At 41.6% G+C, this 17571-nt stretch overlaps 1 protein-coding gene and 1 long non-coding RNA gene across 5 annotated transcripts in view; one reads left to right on the forward strand and one right to left on the reverse strand.

The window, feature by feature from the left end:
* SLC22A4 (solute carrier family 22 member 4) overlaps positions 1–17571 on the forward strand; it is a 49709-nt gene that overhangs the window by 24491 nt on the left and 7647 nt on the right. The window contains exons 4-7 of the mRNA XM_067731693.1: positions 932–1103; positions 4954–5080; positions 8297–8391; positions 16814–17028. Of these exons, the coding sequence (XP_067587794.1) occupies positions 932–1103; positions 4954–5080; positions 8297–8391; positions 16814–17028 (609 nt within the window). The remainder of the gene's footprint in view (positions 1–931; positions 1104–4953; positions 5081–8296; positions 8392–16813; positions 17029–17571) is intronic.
* LOC137221645 (uncharacterized) overlaps positions 1–17571 on the reverse strand; it is a 54406-nt gene that overhangs the window by 9518 nt on the left and 27317 nt on the right. For 3 of the 4 annotated variants that reach the window (XR_010942092.1, XR_010942093.1, XR_010942094.1), the window contains 2 exons: positions 16881–17022; positions 4767–6064 (listed from right to left, as the gene is read on the reverse strand). This is a non-coding gene — a long non-coding RNA (uncharacterized lncRNA). Of the gene's footprint in view, positions 1–4426; positions 4513–4766; positions 6065–16880; positions 17023–17571 lie in introns of those variants that run through there. The other variant, XR_010942095.1, reaches the window with a different exon arrangement.

The following is a 17571-nucleotide window of genomic DNA, read 5'->3' on the forward strand; positions in this document are numbered from 1 at the left end:
TGGAGTTTTGTGACAACAGAAGGAGCTTGTTCTTGGACTCCCTGTCTCAAATCAAGCACTACAAGGAGCAGGCAACATCTCTGGAAGAAGTGGGGCTGAGCGATCCAGTGTGGTGCTGAGCAGAGCAGGAGCCTTTCCCAGAACAGGGCCGGATGCCAAGTAGTCTTGGACCTTTGTGGTGTTCTGGGAAAGCTCTGTGAGCTCCTTCTGTGTGTGGACAGCTCCAGGGCTGCCGCCTACCAGGCGGGAAGAGCAGCTTCTTCTTGTCTTTCATTGGGCTGTATGGACTGTGACTGCCTGGGGCTGAGCCCTGGGCACAGTGTAGCTGCAGCAGAATTCAGTTCTGGGTGCTGGGGCCCTGCTCTGTGCACCTCCAGAGCCAGCTGGATCCTCTTTATCATTTCTCAGGGCTCAAGGGTGGCTAAGGGTGTCCTAACACAACTCAGTAACCGAACTCTCCACTGTTTCCGAGAGACCCTGTCTGCTTATTTACAGTGGAGAATTGTGGGAAAGGCTGAATGCCCCATAATCCACTCGCCCTCAGAAGAGTCCCCCCACCCCCCCAACCCCGGTCTCCTGGGACACCCTTTCTGCTCCTTACCCTGAGGCTCTTACTTTGGAAATGTGGCATCCTCAGAAGAGGTTACCTCTTAGGGCTGGGAGTGATGTTCCTATGACATGAGGAAGCCTTTAAAAACAAAATCTGTGGCTCCTTTAAAATCTCATGAAAACTCATCCTTCTATGAGGTGGTAAGTCTTGGGTCACGTCCCACCTTCCTCCACCCTGACTGCTCCTGCTCTGGGCCATGAGGCAAACACTTTTTCCCTTTTCTAAGTGGTTATGTTTTAAACTCTAACTGTCAGGTAATGATGTAAAAAGCAAATATTAAAGTGAGTTAAAATGCTAATACTCCTCCCTTGTTTTGAACAGGAACAGAAATTCTTGGCAAGTCAGTTCGTATTATATTCTCTACGTTAGGCGTGTGCACATTTTTTGCAGTTGGCTACATGCTGCTGCCGCTGTTTGCTTACTTCATCAGAGACTGGCGGATGCTTCTGCTGGCGCTGACGGTGCCGGGGGTGCTGTGCTTCCCGCTGTGGTGGTGAGTGTGGCTCCGTCCCAGACAGCCCCCTGCTGCAAGCCAGCAGCCTGGAGCCCAGAGCCTGGGGCTGACCATGGCGTGGGCTTGCTGATCTCACTGGAATGGGCTGGGGCCTCGAAGCCCAGAGACCGTTTGGCTCTTTGGGGTGGGCCTATGTGCTGGGGTTTGATTCCCCACCATCCCACAAAGCACCATTCTCAGGAAACCCGGTCCCCCTGAGGCTCTCCCCCCCACCCCCCGCTTATCTGTTACTGGTGGTGATTGTTTGTGGAGATGGTCTGTTGGATTTTGTTATTTTTAACTCTGCCCCCCTGCTCTTCTGACACTTTTCTCTCGCTAGGAAATCTTGTTCTCCTCATGGCTACAACTAATGTAACTTCCTCAAACTTCCCTGTCGCGTGATGATTAGCGTCTGAGATGTCACTGTTTATCTGCTTTGTCTTGAAGGGCGAGAGAACTCCTTCTGTTTAATGAGTTGTTAGAGAAAATGTTCTCTTCTCTCCTCCCACTACCCTTCAACCAAATTTTGGCACGTCAGTGTGGGAATAACAAAGTGTTGAGACACTGGCCCCAGTTTCACCCAGTATGGCTATGGGGAAGATTTTAGGTGAGAGAACAAATTAAGAATGATGGAATAAGGTTGCAGCCATACCCTTTTGGGGGAGGGATTCCCCATTTCTTTGATTTTTCCATATTTAAGCAAAAGGAAAGGGGATTTTTCCCATTATTGGGTCTGGTGGTCTCTCTCTCTCTCTCTCTCTCTCTCTCTCTCTCTCTATCTCTCTCTCTCTCATTAATTAGTCCTGGTTTGGTTTCATGAGGTCAACATCAAATCTCCCAGCAGTGACTGATTTTACTGAACTGGTTTATCTCTACCGGCTCACACACAATGAAAGTTTCTCTGATCATTTTTTTAGAGCTCAGAGGTTAGACTAGCCCTCGTGGTTGCCCTGTCCTGTGGACACACTGCCTGAGGAAGTTTCCTAGAAGGGCCTTCATCTTGCTGCAACTGTTAGGCAGCTGTAGAGGCTGACAGGTAGTACATCTTGACCTTGTTGGACCAGATGGCTCTTGTTAGACCACTCCAAACTACTGTCCTTTTATGACTTCTAAGACTGCTATGATTTACCAGTGCAGATTCTTGGCATGGGTGTGTATGGGGGAGAGAGAACACTTTTTTTTCTTACTTCCCTAGAATTTGAGAGACAGTGTGTTAGAGGTTAGATACTCTTCCGATTTCCTGACCCAGTCTGAGAGCAGGGCAAGTTTCTGGAATGAGAATCAGCCCAGCTGCAGCAGCATCACCATTAGCATCATCATACCCTCTGTCCCTCTCTCCACAACCCCCCTGCTCACTGCATTTATTTTAAAAGATGTCTTGTCTTGAGTCTCTCAAGACACAAGACAAGATTATTCAAAGGTTAGTTTCTGCCTCTTCCAATGAATGATTTTAGTAATCTGTGTTCTTTGGCTCTAGTTGTCACTTTGGCATAAGAGACCAGTACTTTTAAAATATGTTATAGTCAACTTTATTACGGTATGATTCTACCAGAGAGAGAGAGAGAAAGAGCAAAAATAGAAGGGCCCTGACTGACCGTAAGGGATTAGTAGGGATTTTAGTTTGTGGGGCTTGGATCTTTGCCTCAGAACCAAATATCACAGCAAGGAACAGCTCTGATAGGTCAGCCTCTTGAGTTTCTAGCACAGAAGGTCCATCCCACAAGGAGCTGCCTTACTCTTTCCCCGAGAAGAGTTGTTCCTCTATTGCCCATGGGCTGGTTGGTAAGTGTTCCTAGCTGTGGGCACATTGTACCAGGGACAGGACTGCCCCAGAGAGAGGGCAACCCGGGGCCAGGACAAACATGCTAAGTGCTTGTCCTGAAAGTTTAACAACAGTTTTACCATTTTCCTATAAAAATAAAATAGCTTTCTTTTGAACATCTTGTCCTTGAAGGTGGGACTTCCTGAAGCAATGCCCATCCATCCGGGTGGGCTGGGATGATGTGGGGATTGCTTTGAGCTACTGTGACCTCTGCTGCCTACTTAATATGTATTATAGACTCTCCAGCAACACCCTTCCCCTGTTCAATTTGAATTAAAATCTACCGAGAGGCTATAGTGTACAACCTTATTTGGCCCTCCACTAACTTGAAATGATCAGCTAGACTTAATTCTTTATGCACCAAGAAACCACGGCAATTCAAAAGTAGAGATCGCAGCAATCCTGAGTACAGTGGGCTGAAAATGGAGCCACTGCAGGTGGTTTGGGGATTTTTTATGTCCCAAATTTCCTTTAAAAGGCTTGGCAGTAAGTGATCACAGGTACAAATGGACTATGTGTGTAGTGGGTGGGGAAGGAGCCCATAGGTGCAACATGGGGAAAGCTTTGCAACATCTAGCTGACTAAACGTTAGGAACCTGAGACCGGCAATGGCACTCTGAGCTTGTAGTAAGAAAGGTAGGATATTTCTAAGAACAACCTGGTTGGGGAAAGATACCTCTCAGAAGTAGAAGTGCCCATGCTGTATATAGTGGCTGTGGGGTAAGACCTCTAATTCTTCACTAATACAGTTGCCAGTAGCCACATGCAACGATTTAAATTAAAATTAATTAAAAGTAAATAAAATATAAAATTCGTTTCTTCAGTCACACTAGTCACACCAGCTCAATAACCACATGTGGTTAGCAGTTGCTGTATTGGGTAGCGCAGATACAGAACACCAGTGGAAGTTCTCTTGGACAGCACAGCTCTAATTACTGAAACGGAGTGGCCTAACATCATCACAGTTGCTACAGGGACCAACCAAGGGATATATGCCAAAAAATGCAGACTGGGTTCATTTTTCAACCCATATGCTTGTAGTAGGCTAGGGACAGAAGCTGGGGCTTGGCTATTCGATACATTGTGTTTTGCTCTGAGATAATTCCTATTGAGGCTTTGGAGGGGCCTATTAATTATAGGAGGACTATATCTGCTACATATAATTTATTTTCTAGGATAACTTAATACTGACAAATAAGTAAGGAAAACAAGAGCTGGCAGAAGATTGGCTAAGCAATTCTGAGAAATAAAGATTAGGAAAAAATAGAAAAATTAAAGTATAATAAAAATAAATAGAAATAGAAAAATTAGGAAAGAATATAAGTCAACCATGTTTGAGCATCAGTTAAAAATGTGGATAGATTGTGTAATAAAAAAATATGTTTCTAATTAACACAACATTGTTAATCAACTATACTCCAATATAAAAAAAATTTTTTTAATGTTTCTAGGCATTAAAAAAATAAGACCACATTGGCTGTGGTCTGGTTTGGGTACTCACTGAGCTGAGAATCTGTTGAGAGCCATGCGGCAGCCCTCAGGAAGGTGTCAGTGCACTTAACCTCCTCCTCTGACTGCAGGAAAAGCCTGAGAAACACAGATGCCCTCTTTTACCCAATAAACTTGTGAGCATCACCAGCTGGGCACCAGGGATTCTCCTAGGGATAGACACACTGAAAAGATACTAGACTGTGTTTCTTTTATGAGCCACACCGGCTATGAAGTTGTGGATGGTGTTCTCCAGGTGCCCTGGCTTAAACATACCCAGTTAATGTTACCCCTTATAGTGTGGCTCTGGCTTTAAGTACAACTAATGATCTGTCTTTTGATTTGATCATAACTTTGAAACTTGAAGGTGCTTTTATTTATTCCTACAAATAATGGAAATCTTATGAGGCCTCCCTCTTGATGTTCTTTAAAAAGACAAACTAGAATTTTACAAAATAAAAATGATTCGGGGGCAACTTACAGTTGATAGCATCAACCTTGCTACTGTGAAAAATTATAAAACATTCAAATGAATTTTAGGTTTATTCCTGAATCTCCCCGGTGGCTGATATCCCAGAGAAGATTTAGAGAAGCTGAAGATATCATCCAAAAAGCTGCAAAAATGAACAATGTAGCTGCCCCAGTCGTGGTTTTTAATCCTGTGGAGGTAAGGATTTGCACATGTTTCCTCCTGAGATCAGTTATGCATTCTTTTTCTTTCAAAGTCTTCTTTGAAAGAAGAAGTAAAATTTATTTATTTATTTGTTTGTTTTTGGCTGCGTTGGGTCTTTGTTGCTGCACACGGGCTTTCTCTAGTTGCAGCGAGTGGGGGCTGCTCTTCGTTGCAGTGCATGGGCTTCTCATTGCAGTGGCTTCTCTTGTTGCAGAGCACGGGCTCTAGGCACGCGGGCTTCAGTAGTTGTGGCACATGGGCTCAGTAGTTGTGGCTTGTGGGCTCTAGAGCGCAGGCTCAGTAGTTGTGGCGCACGCGCTTAGTTGCTCCATGGCATGTGGGATCTTCCCAGACCAGGGCTCGAACCCATGTCACGTGCATTGACAGGCGATTCTTAACCACTGTACCACCAGGGAATCCCCAGTTATGCATTCTTGATTATGGAATTTAATTTGATTCAATAGGTTTTTGAGTGCCTATTATGTACCAGGCACTGTTCAAGGCCTTAGAGACACAATGATGATGAAGTTCTGAGCCCTCCTCAAAGGGCTGTGCACCAATTAAGTGCAATAATATATGTAAACTACTTAGCATATAGCAAGTGTTGATTAAATATTAGTTCCCTTCCCTTTTGCAAGTTTATCTCCAACTTTTTATTGGTCTTGCTCCACACCATTGATGCAGCTACATACTGGTGATTTTTGAATGTCCAGATTAAGAGGGAAAAATGTGTTTGAGGGGTATTCCACCCATGGGCTCCCCACTGTACTCTGAATCTTACCAAATTCTGCTGGGGAAGCTGTACATGTCTTTAGTCTTGCTATGTTGTGTCTAGAACCTTAAGGCCTGAGAGCACAGGCTGGAGGATTCACCCCTGCAGGCAGGAGGCCACGAGGAAAAGCAGATATTCAGTGGAAGCAGATTCGCTTCCTGCCAGTCAGTGAGGATTCAGTGTCCTTGGCCATGCCTCGTCAGCTCCTAGAGAAAACAAGAAAAATTAGAGACACAAGGAGCATAGAATGTAACCAAGAGTGTTAAGAGGATTAGATGGAAGGTAAGTGATGACATGAAGGAGGAAGTCCCCAAGGAGTGGACACTGTGAGCCAGCAGAGAAAGAGAGTAGAGTGACTCAGAGCTGAAGAGGCAGGTCCAAACAAGGGAGGACACTTAGATGGATGGAGAGGATGGGGCAATGGCACTCCTGGCCAGAGGGTCAGGAACTGCTCAGGACACCTCAAGAAGACTATATGCTTCTTAGTCTTTATGCTTGCCCTACCCCAGGACTTTGGAGGGTGGCGAGCACGCCAGTGCTCCACCCTGAGAGCTTCCTCCATTCCTGGCCTTTGCGACCTCTGACAGAAACATACCCTGGTGATGGCTGGCGGATTAATTACAGTGGCTATGAGCCCAAGCTCTCAGAGGGCTGCCAGAACAAATATGTCTTAATCCCTTGCTCTTCAGATCAAGAATTCCATTACCAGCCTTGGTCAATATAACTGGATGCCTGATCCACAGGTCCTGTCTGTGCCTGGTACCACTCCCAGAACCTTCCAGGAGGACTGCTAGTTCCCAGTAGTTTATGCAGGGGCTTTCTTTGTTGGGATAACAGTGTTATACTGCCAGGGGCATGTTCTAGAATTGTACACTCCACGTAGTGCAGAAGCAAAAAGGTAACATGGCTGTGAGCTGAATGAGGAGGTGTCTGTTTTTGGAAAGAAGGATGCTAATATTTGGGAAGCACCTGCTACAAGGGCAGGTCTGGCACTCTTCCTTCCTTTGTAGTAAAAATTCCTTCCTCAGCCTCTTACTGAACACACATAATAGGGCCACAGAGTCATTGTACTTTATCCTGAGGAGATGAAAGGCTCCACCTCAGAGCCCTGTAACTTTTTAGTTTCAATTCTTTTTTTTAAATTGAAGCATAGTTGATTTACAATATTGTGTTAGTTTCAGGTGTACAGGAAATTGATTCAGTTATATATACTTTTTTTTTCAGATTATTTTTCACTATAGGTTATTAAAAGTTATTGACTGTAGTTCCCTATGCTATATAGTAAATCCTTGTTGCTTACCTATTTCATGTATAGTAGTTTGTATCTGTTAATCCCATAACTCCTAATTTATCCCTCCCACCCTCCTTCCTTTTGCCGTTGGTAATCATAAGTTTGTTTTCTATGTCTGTGAGTCTGTTTCTGTTTTGTATGTAGATTCATTTGTATTATTTTTTTGATTCCACATATAAGTTATATAATATTTGTCTTTCTCTGTTTGACTTATTTCACTAAGTGTCATATTCTTTAGATCCATCCATGTTGCTGCATATGACAATATTTCATTCTTTCTTATGACTAGTATTCTATTGTACATGTATACCATATCATCTTGAGCCAGTCATCTGTTAATGGGCACTTGAGTTGTCTCCGTGTCTTGGCTATTGTAAATAGTGTATTGATAGTTTCAATTCTAATAAGCTTGATTATCTAGATTCCTAACACATGACAAGTTAACTTCAGTAAATTAAAAGTAAAGGAAGGAAGCCCATCAACAGCGGTATGAAATTGCCACCAACCACTGACAGCTCACATCTTTTCCTCAATGGTGCAGTAATTATAGTAATAGTTAAAATGTATGGGGCATCTACCATGGTTCAAGTACTATGCTAAGATTTATATATATGATCTCATTTAATCTTCTCAACTCTTGATTATTATACCCATTTTACAGAGAGGTAAACTGAGGCTCATAGAGGATAAATAGTAACTTGCCCAAGGTCCCCTAGTTAACCCATGTGTGTTCTGACACTGAAACAACAACAGGACAAGTATGAAAAGCAGATATGGACCTCAAGGCAGTTTGGGTCTATATGGCGCTACCCACTCAACAGGCCCTAATGCTCAGTGTGATTAAGGTCACCCATAATGATGCCCATGAGTCAAGGCAAGGCTGTGTTAGCAGTCAGGCTTTATATAAAGAGACAGTGAAGCCAATGTTATATATTTTAAAGGCTTCTGTCTAAAATGGGCCACAAACATTTTTAAACGTTATAATAAGCATCATATATTTAGATGCCCTTATTCCCTGCAAATTCCAGACTTCTGAGCATGTTGAAAGTGATGTGAGACATACATGCATAAGAATATATTGTCATAGCCAAATATACTTCCTCACCACCTCTCAATTTCATGGTTGTGTGCATTACTTTAACAACAGGAGGTAACCCCCGTGAAGCAGGAGAAAGTTTTCATTCTGGACCTGTTCAGGACTCGGAATATTGGCACAATAACAATTATGTCCTTGCTGCTATGGTAAGTAATAAGAGATCTGGAAATGCGACATACAGAATGTAAATATACAATTGATTTTCTTTAATTCAGGGGATAAGGTCAAGGCCTGGGTCTTCCTGAGGCAAAATTAAAATTTTAGAATTCTAAGTTATTTGGAAAGGCTTCAATTTAATTCATGGAACTGGATACTGAAAAAAAATGTCACAGGGAACAATATTTAGGTCTGCAATACTGTGACCCACTGGGAAATCGTTCCCTGCTCCTCCTAGAGTTACTGAGATTAAAACTAATGATGTCCCTGATGCCTGAAGCTGAGACGCTAATTCAGCTCCTGCTTCCAGAAGCTATACTGACAATTAATCAGTGAAGTTAGAACACCCTGAATCCCCACTGCCTGCATTGGAGTTTTGACAAGCTTTTTATACTTGCTCATAGGAATCTACCGAGTGATTTTAAGGCCTAGAAATAACGAACTGACTTTGTAGGCAAGATTTAATAATGTATCTGCCAAGAAATTAGGAAGAAGACAAAAAGAACATGCCTACCCCATGATGGCAGCACAAAAAATGAACAGGTAGAAGATGGTGGTGTGGAAGGATGCAGAGTTCGCGTATCCTCACAACTACAGCGTCTGCCAGATGGTGGTGGGTGACCCCAACACCCAAGGAGATGGGAAGAACCCCCAAGCGCACCAGTAGAACATGGGAGGACTGAGCGGGAGAAGGAGAAGTGGAGGCCGGACAGGACTGGCACCCCTGAGGGGTGGCTCAGAGTTGGGGAGAGGTTCCCACGCCTGGAGGGACCCTCGGGGGCTTGGATCAGGGGGAGCACACCCAGCGTTTCCCCTGCCGAATGGGCTGGGGAAGTCTGCCCAGCTCTCGGGCCAGGTCCTATGCTCTCAGAGGTCCCCTCCAGGCTGGGTTGGTCCTGGGGGTGTAGGAGGGAGGCTGGAAGAGAACAGGAGAGGCAGGTGGAAGGGGCCCTCCAGGATGGGAGAAGCAAGAGAGGAGCAGAGGGTATTTGCCCTACCCAGTCGAGCCCAGGAAGCCTGCTGGGCTCCCAGGTGGGTTCCCCCACCCTCTGAGACCAGAGGCGATGGGCACGCCTGAGCCCCTTCTTCTCTGTTGAGCCTAAGCCCCACCCCCAGTGCCCCCCAGGGCCTTTTCCAGCCCTGTGGGTCCTAAGCATAGGCCCTGCGCACTGCCCAAACCTTGCCCCTGCTTAGGCCCTGACCTCCACAGCCAAGGCCTTTTCCACCTTTTTTTTTTTGTCCATCTCTTTTTTAATATCATGGTTCTGTTTTACCTTCTGGCTGTTGTTTCACCTATATTTTTATTTTTATATTTTTTTCTAACATATCTGTCAGTTTCCTAGTCTAATTTTATTTTCTACTTTGTTATTGTATTTTTTTTTTTTTTTTGCCACACCACGCAGCTTGCGGGATCTTGGTTCACGACCCAGGGGTCGGGCCGAAGCTCCTGTGGTGGGAGCTCCAAGTCCGAACCACTGGACAAACAGAGAACCTCAGACCCCAGGGTATATTCATTGCAGTGAGGTCTCCTGGAGGTCCTCATCTCAGCACCAAGACCCAGCTCTACCCAAAAGCCTACAAACTCCAGTGTTGGAAGCCTCAGGCCACACAACCAGTAAGACAGGAACACAATCCCAGTCATTAAAAAAAGGAAAAAAAATGAGACAGCAAAAAAATATGTCACAGATGAAGGAGCAAGGTAAAAACCTACAAGACCAAATAAATGAAGAGGAAATAGGCAATCTACCTGAAAAAGAATTCAGAGTAATGATAGTAAAGATGATTCAGAATCTCAGAAATAGAATGGAGGCACAGATTGAGAAAATACAAGAAATGTTTAACAAAGATCTAGAAGAACTAAAGAACAAACAAACAGATGAGCAACACAGTAACTGAAATGAAAAATACACTAGAAGGAATCAATAGCAGAATAACTGAGGCAGAAGAACGAATAAGTGAGCTGGAAGACAAAATGGTGGAAGTAACTGCCGAGAAGCAGAATAAAGAAAAAAGAATGAAAAGAATTGAAGACAATCTCAGAGACCTCTGGGACAACACTAAACTCACCAACATTCTAATTATAGGGGTCCCAGAAGAAGAAGAGAAAAAGAAAGGATCTGAGAAAATATTTGAAGAGATTATAGTGGAAAACTTCCCTAACATGGGAAAGGAAATAGTCACCCGAGTCCAGGAAGTACAGAGAGTCCCATACAGGATAAACCCTAGGAGAAACACACCAAGACACATATTAATCAAACTAACAAAAATTAAATTCAAAGAAAATATATTAAAAGCAGCATGGGAAAACCAAAAAATAACATACAAAGGAATCCCCATGAGGTTATCAGCTGATTTTTCAGCAGAAACTGCAGGTCAGAAGGGAGTGGCAGGATATACTTAATGTGATGAAAGAGAAAAACCTACAACCAGGATTACTCTATCTGGCAAGGATCTCATTCAGATTCGATGGAGAAATCAAAAGCTTTTCAGACAAGCAAAAGCTAAGAGAATTCAGCACCACCCATCCAGCTTTACAACAAATGCTAAAGAAACTTCTCTAGGCAGGAAGCACAGTGAAGAAAAAGACCCACAAAAAAAAACTCAGGGGCTTTCCTGGTGGCGCAGTGGTTGAGAGTCCACCGGCCAATGCAGGGGATGCGGGTTTGTGCCCCGGTCTGGGAAGATCCCACATGCCGCGGAGCGGCTGGGCCCGTGAACCATGGCCGCTGAGCCTGCGCGTCTGGAGCCTGTGCTCCACAACGGGAGAGGCCACCACAGTGAGAGGCCCGCGTACCGCAAAAAAAAAAAAAAAAAAAAAAAGGCAACAAACTCAAAACAATTAAGAAAATGGTAATAGGAACATACATATCGATAATAACCTTGAATGTAAATGGATTAAATGCCCCAACCAAAAGACACAGACTGGCTGAATGGATACAAAAACAAGCTGTCTACAAGAGACCCACTTCTTGACCTAGGGACACATAAAGGCTGAAAGCGAAGGGATGGAAAAAGATATTCCATGCAAATGGAAATCAAAAGAAAGCTGGAGTAGCAATACTCATATCAGATAAAATAGACTTTAAAATAGACTGTTACAAGAGATAAGGAAGGACACTACATAATGATCAATGGATCAATCCAAGAAGAAGATATAAAAATTATAAATGTTTATGCACCCAACATAGGAGCACCTCAATACATAAGGCAAATGCTAACAACCATGAAAGGGGAAATCGACAGTAACACAATAATAGTAGGGGACTTTAACACCCCATTTACACCAATGGACAGATCATCCAAACAGAAAATAAATAAGGAAACACAAGCTTTAAATGACACAATAGACCAGATAGATTTAATTGATATTTATAGAACATTCCACCCAAAAGTGGCAGAATACACTTTCTTCTCAAGTGCACATAGAACATTCTCCAGGGTAGATCACATCTTGGCTCACAAATCAAGCCTTGGAAAATTTAAGAAAACTGAAATCGTATCAAGCATCTTTTCTGCCCACAATGTTATGACATTGAAAATCAATTACAGGAAAAAAACTGTAAAAAACACAAATACATGGAGGCTAAACAGTACGCTACTAAATGACCAAGAGATCACTGAAGAAATCAAAGAAGAAATAAAAAAAATACATAGAAACAAATGACAATGAAAACACAACGACCCAAAACCTATGGGACGCAGCAAAAGCAGTTCTAAGAGGGAAGTTTATAGCAATTCAATCTCACCTCAAGAAACAAGAAAAATCTCAAATAAGCAATCTAACCCTACACCTAAAGCAACTAGAGAAAGAAGAACAAAGAAAATGCAAAGTCAGTGGAAGGAAAGAAATCATAAAGATCACAGCAGAAATAAATGAAATAGAAATGAAGAAAACAATAGCAAAGATCAATAAAACTAAAAGCTGGTTCTTTGAGAAGATAAACAAAATTGATAAACCCCTAGCCAGCCTCATCAAGAAAAAAAGGGAGAGGACACAAATCAATAAAATTAGAAATGAAAAAGGAGAAATCACAACTGAAACCACAGAAGCACAAAGAATTATAAGAGACTACTACAAACAACTATATGCCAATAAAATGGACAACCACAAAGAAATGGACAGATTCTTGGAAAGATACAATTTTCCAAGACTGAACCAGGAAAAATTAGAAAATATACACAGACCTATCACAAGTAATTAAATTGAAACTATAATTAAAAGTCTTTGAACAAACAAAAGTCCAGGGCCAGATGGCTTCACAGGCGAATTGTATTAAACATTTAGAGAAGAGCTAACACTGATCCTTCTCAATCTCTTCCAAAAAATTGCAGAGGGAGGAACACTCCCAAATTCATTCTACGAAGCCACCATACCCTGATACCAAAACCAGAAAAATATATCACAAAAAAAGAAAATTATACACCAATATCACTGATGAACATAGATGCAAAAATCCTGAACAAAATACTAGCAAACAGAATCCAACAACATATTAAAAGGATCATACACCATGATCAAGTGGGATTTGTCCCAGGGATGCAAGGATTCTTCAATATATGCAAATCAATCAATGTGATACACCATATCAACAAATTAAGGAGTAAAAACCATATGATCATCTCAACAGATGCAGAAAAAGCTTTTGACAAAATTCAACACCCATTTATGATAAAAACTCTCCAGAAAATGGGCATAGAGGGAACCTACCTCAACATAATAAAGGCCACATATGTCAAACCGACAGCAAACATCATACTCCATGGTGAAAAATTGAAAGCATTTCCACTAAGATCAGGAACAAGACAAGGATGTCCACTCTCACTACTCTTATTCAACGTGGTTTTGGAAGTCCTAGCCGTGGCAATCAGAGAAGAAAAAGAAATAAAAGGAATACAAATTGGAAAAGAAAAAGTAAAACTGTCACTGTTTGCAGATGACATGATACTATACATAGAAAATCCTAAAGATGCCACCAGAAAACTACTAGAGCTAATCAATGAATTTGGTAAGGTTGCAGGATGCAAAATTAATGCACAGAAATCTCTGGCATTCCTATATACTAACAATGAAAAATCAGAAAGAGAAAGAGAAATTAAGGAAACAATCCCATTTACCATCACAACAAAAATAATAAAATACCTAGGAATAAACCTGCCTAAGGAGGCGAAAGACTTGTACTTAGAAAACTATAAAACTCTGATGAAAGAAATCAAAGATGACATAAACAGATGGAGAAATATACCATGTTCTTGGATTGGAAGAATCAATATTATGAAAATGACTATGCTACCCAAAGCAATCTACAGATTCAATGCAATCCCTATCAAACTACCAATGGCATTCTTCACAGAATTAGAGCAAAAATTTTACAATTCGTATGGAAACACAAAAGACCCTGAAAAGCCAAAGCAATCTTGAGAAAGAAAAACAGAGCTGGAGGAATCAGGCTCCCTGACTTCAAACTATACTACAAAGCTACAGTAATCAAGGCAGTATGGTACTGGCACAAAAACAGAAATATAGATCAATGGTACAGGATAGAAAGCCCAGAGATAAACCCATGCACATATGGTCACCTAATTTACAACAAAGGCAGCAAGAACATAAAATGTAGAAAAGACAGCCTCTTCAATAAGTGGTGCTGGGAAAACTGGACAACTACAGTAAAAGAATGAAATTAGAACACTACCTAACGCCATACACAAAAATAAACTCCAAATGGATTAAAGACCTAAATGTAAGACCAGACACTATAAAACCCTTAGTGGAAAACATAGGAAAAACACTCTTTGACATAAACCACAGCAAGATCTTTTTTGACCCACCTCCTAGAGTAATGGAATGAAAAACAAAAATAAACAGATGGGACCTAATGAAACTTAAAAGCTTTTGCACAGCAAAGGAAACCATAAACAAGATGAAAAGACAACCCTCAGAATGGGAGAAAATATTTGCAAATTAAATGACAGACAAAGGATTAACCTCCAATATATACAAACAGCTTATGGAGCTCAATATCAAAAAAACAAACAACCCAATCCAAAAACGAGCAGAAAACCTAAATAGACATGTCACCAAAGAAGACATACAGATGGCCAAGAGGCACGTGAAAAGATGCTCAACATCACTAATTATTAGAGAAATGCAAATCAAAAGTGCAATGAGTTATCACCTCACACCAGTCAGAATGGCCGTCATCAAAAAATCTAGAAACAATAAATGCTGGAAAGGGTGTGGTGAAAAGGGAACCCTCCTGCACTGTTGGTGGGAATGTAAATTGATACAACCACTATGGAGAATAGTATGGAGGGTCCGTAAAAATCTAAAAATAGAACTACCACATGACCCAGCAATCCCACTACTGGGCATATACCCTGAGAAAACCATAATTCAAAAAGAGACATGCACCACAATGTTCATTGCAGCACTATTTACAATAGCCAGGACATGGAACCAACCTAAGTGTCCATCATTGGATGAATGGATAAAGAAGATGTGGCACATATATACAGTGGAATATTACTCAGCCATAAAAAGAAACGAAATTGAGTTATTTGTAGTGAGGTGGATGGACATAGAGTCTGTCGTACAGAGTGAAGTAAGTCAGAAAGAGAAAAATGAATACCGTATGATAACACATATGTATGGAATCTAAAAAAAAAAATGGTACTGATGAACCTAATGGCAGGGCAGGAATAACGATATAGACATGGAGAATGGACTTAAGGACATGGGGTGGGGAGGGGGAAGCTGGGGAGAAGTGACAGTAGCATCAACATATATACACTACCAAATGTAAAATATATAGCTAGTGGGAAGCAGCTGCATAGCACAGGGAGATCAGCTCCGTGCTTTGCGATGACCTAGAGGGGTGGGACAGGGAGGGTGGGAGGGAGGCTCAAGAGGGAGGGGATATGGGGATACGTGTATGCATATGGCTGATTCACTTTGTTGTAAAACAGAAACTAACACAGTATTGTGAAGCAGTTATACTCCAGTAAAGATCTATTTAAAAAAAAAAAGATTACATAGCATTAAAAAAAAAAAAAAAGAACTAGTAGCCTCCTGCTGCAGCTAGTCTAATTTTAGAGCCATCTTGTATTGCAATTAGAAGTCATCAATGACAGAGTTTATGCCCCTGAATTAAGCAAGTGTGTCCTGGGCATGTGGCTTTCATCACAGTAGATCTCCTTAGTTCTTACATGTCATCAGGTATCACTGATGCAAATGTACCTTGAGCAGTGGCACTACTGAGCCAATAATAAACTAATCACTAATTTTATCTAAGCTGCTCTTATTACCAAATGTGGAAAATCACTAAGATCCCAGAGCAATAAAGTTTCATTTTTTGTTTTGTTTTGGATTAGCCCTTGTGCTACCCAACTTAGTAGAGTATGTGTAAAAAGATCCGACATTGTTCCTGAAAACATTTTTCAGGTGTCCTCTGCTTTTTCAGTCATGTTGATAATAAGTGCATTTCTGCACAGGGGAGTTTGCATAGTGTAGTGTTTTTTCCACAGAGAAACTTTTATGTGGACGTTAACTATAATGACAGGATATGCAGTGTGCACTCTGTGATACCTTTTATGGGACTTTCACTTTCTTCCCTACTAAAGTGAGTTTTACTAAATCAATTGGAATTTACTATTAGTGGATCCCACAGTATTACCTATATTTCTTCTTCTCCTCCTCCTCCTCCCCCTCCCCTTTGCCTTCCTCTCCTTCTCCTTCTTATTCTTTGGCGGGGGAAATGACATGGATTTTATGTTCACTGATGTGACTGACATTCTTTCTTCAAATAATAGCTCTGAAGGAATGAGAATATACTAACTCTCCTATTGAAACTTGAAATTAACTAGATTAGGATAGTATTCTTGAATATTGGTATATCTAGACTAGTGCTGTCCAATAGAACTTTCTGCAATGATGAAAATGTTTTATATCTTTTTTGTCCCTTATGGTAGCCACTAGCTGCATGTGGCCACTAAACAATTGAAGTGTGGCTAGTGCCAAAGTGAGGGACAAAATTTTAAATTTTATTTAATTTTAATTTATTTACTTTTTCTTTTTTTTTTTTGGCCACGCTGGGTCTTAGTTGCAGCACGCGGGATCTTTGTTGCTGTGTGTGGGATCTTTAGTTGCGGCATGTGGGCTCTTAGTTGCGGCATGAGGGCTCTTAGCTGCAGCATTCGGGATCTAGTTCCCTGACTAGGGATTGAACCCTGGCCCCCTGCATTGAGAGCACAGGGTCTTAACCACTGGGCCACCAGGGAAATCCCTAATTTATTTACTTTTAAATAGCCATATGTGGCTATTTGTAAGACAGCAACATCTAGACAATTTCCTGACCATCATGAAATTGTAAAGAGACTCAAGCCATCCTTTTGTCATTTTTGTCTTTTGTCTTTCAGGATGGTCACCTCAGTAGGTTACTTTGCTCTGTCTCTCAACACTCCTAATTTACATGGAGATGCCTACCTGAACTGTTTCTTCTCTGCCTTGATTGAAGTTCCAGCTTACATTACAGCCTGGCTGCTACTTCGAACCCTACCCAGGCGTTATGTCATATCTGGAGTACTGTTCTTGGGAGGAGGTGTGCTTCTCTTAATTCAGCTGGTGCCTGCAGGTAAGAAGTTATCCAATATTAACAGCTTACCAGAAAAGATCCACACCTTGACAAGGCTAATTATTAGTCCCTGTTCCCTATTTATGTAGCCTTTACATCATAAGTCATTCTTAAGTCAGTTATACAAGTGATAACTAACTCTGTGATTTCCCATGTTCAAAATTACTCCCTTCAAATAGTTAAGAGTTAACCTTAGAGAATCAGAAATCACCACCTGAGAAGGAAGAGTAATGCTCCCAGTCATCCCCTTCACAGAAACATTCACCTAAACCCTCAAACCTCTTTCTGAGTCATAATCCCAATTCCCAATTTCTTGGTACTTTCTTGGTATTTTCAAACCTTCTCTCTGATGTGTATATTCAAGTGTTAGAGTTGGTAGTACATACCAGTTCCAGTATAAATTCAGTGATTTTTATGGTCTGTAATCTTTAAGTAGTTAGAGAGCACATGAAAAGATATATGCTTCTCTTTTCCCCTTATGTCTAACTTTCTCATATTGTTAAAATGTTAAGTCAACAGATTTTTGATATATAGTACTATGCA

This window comes from Pseudorca crassidens, chromosome 3 (genome assembly GCF_039906515.1).
Source record: "Pseudorca crassidens isolate mPseCra1 chromosome 3, mPseCra1.hap1, whole genome shotgun sequence".
Classification (NCBI taxonomy): domain Eukaryota; kingdom Metazoa; phylum Chordata; class Mammalia; order Artiodactyla; family Delphinidae; genus Pseudorca; species Pseudorca crassidens.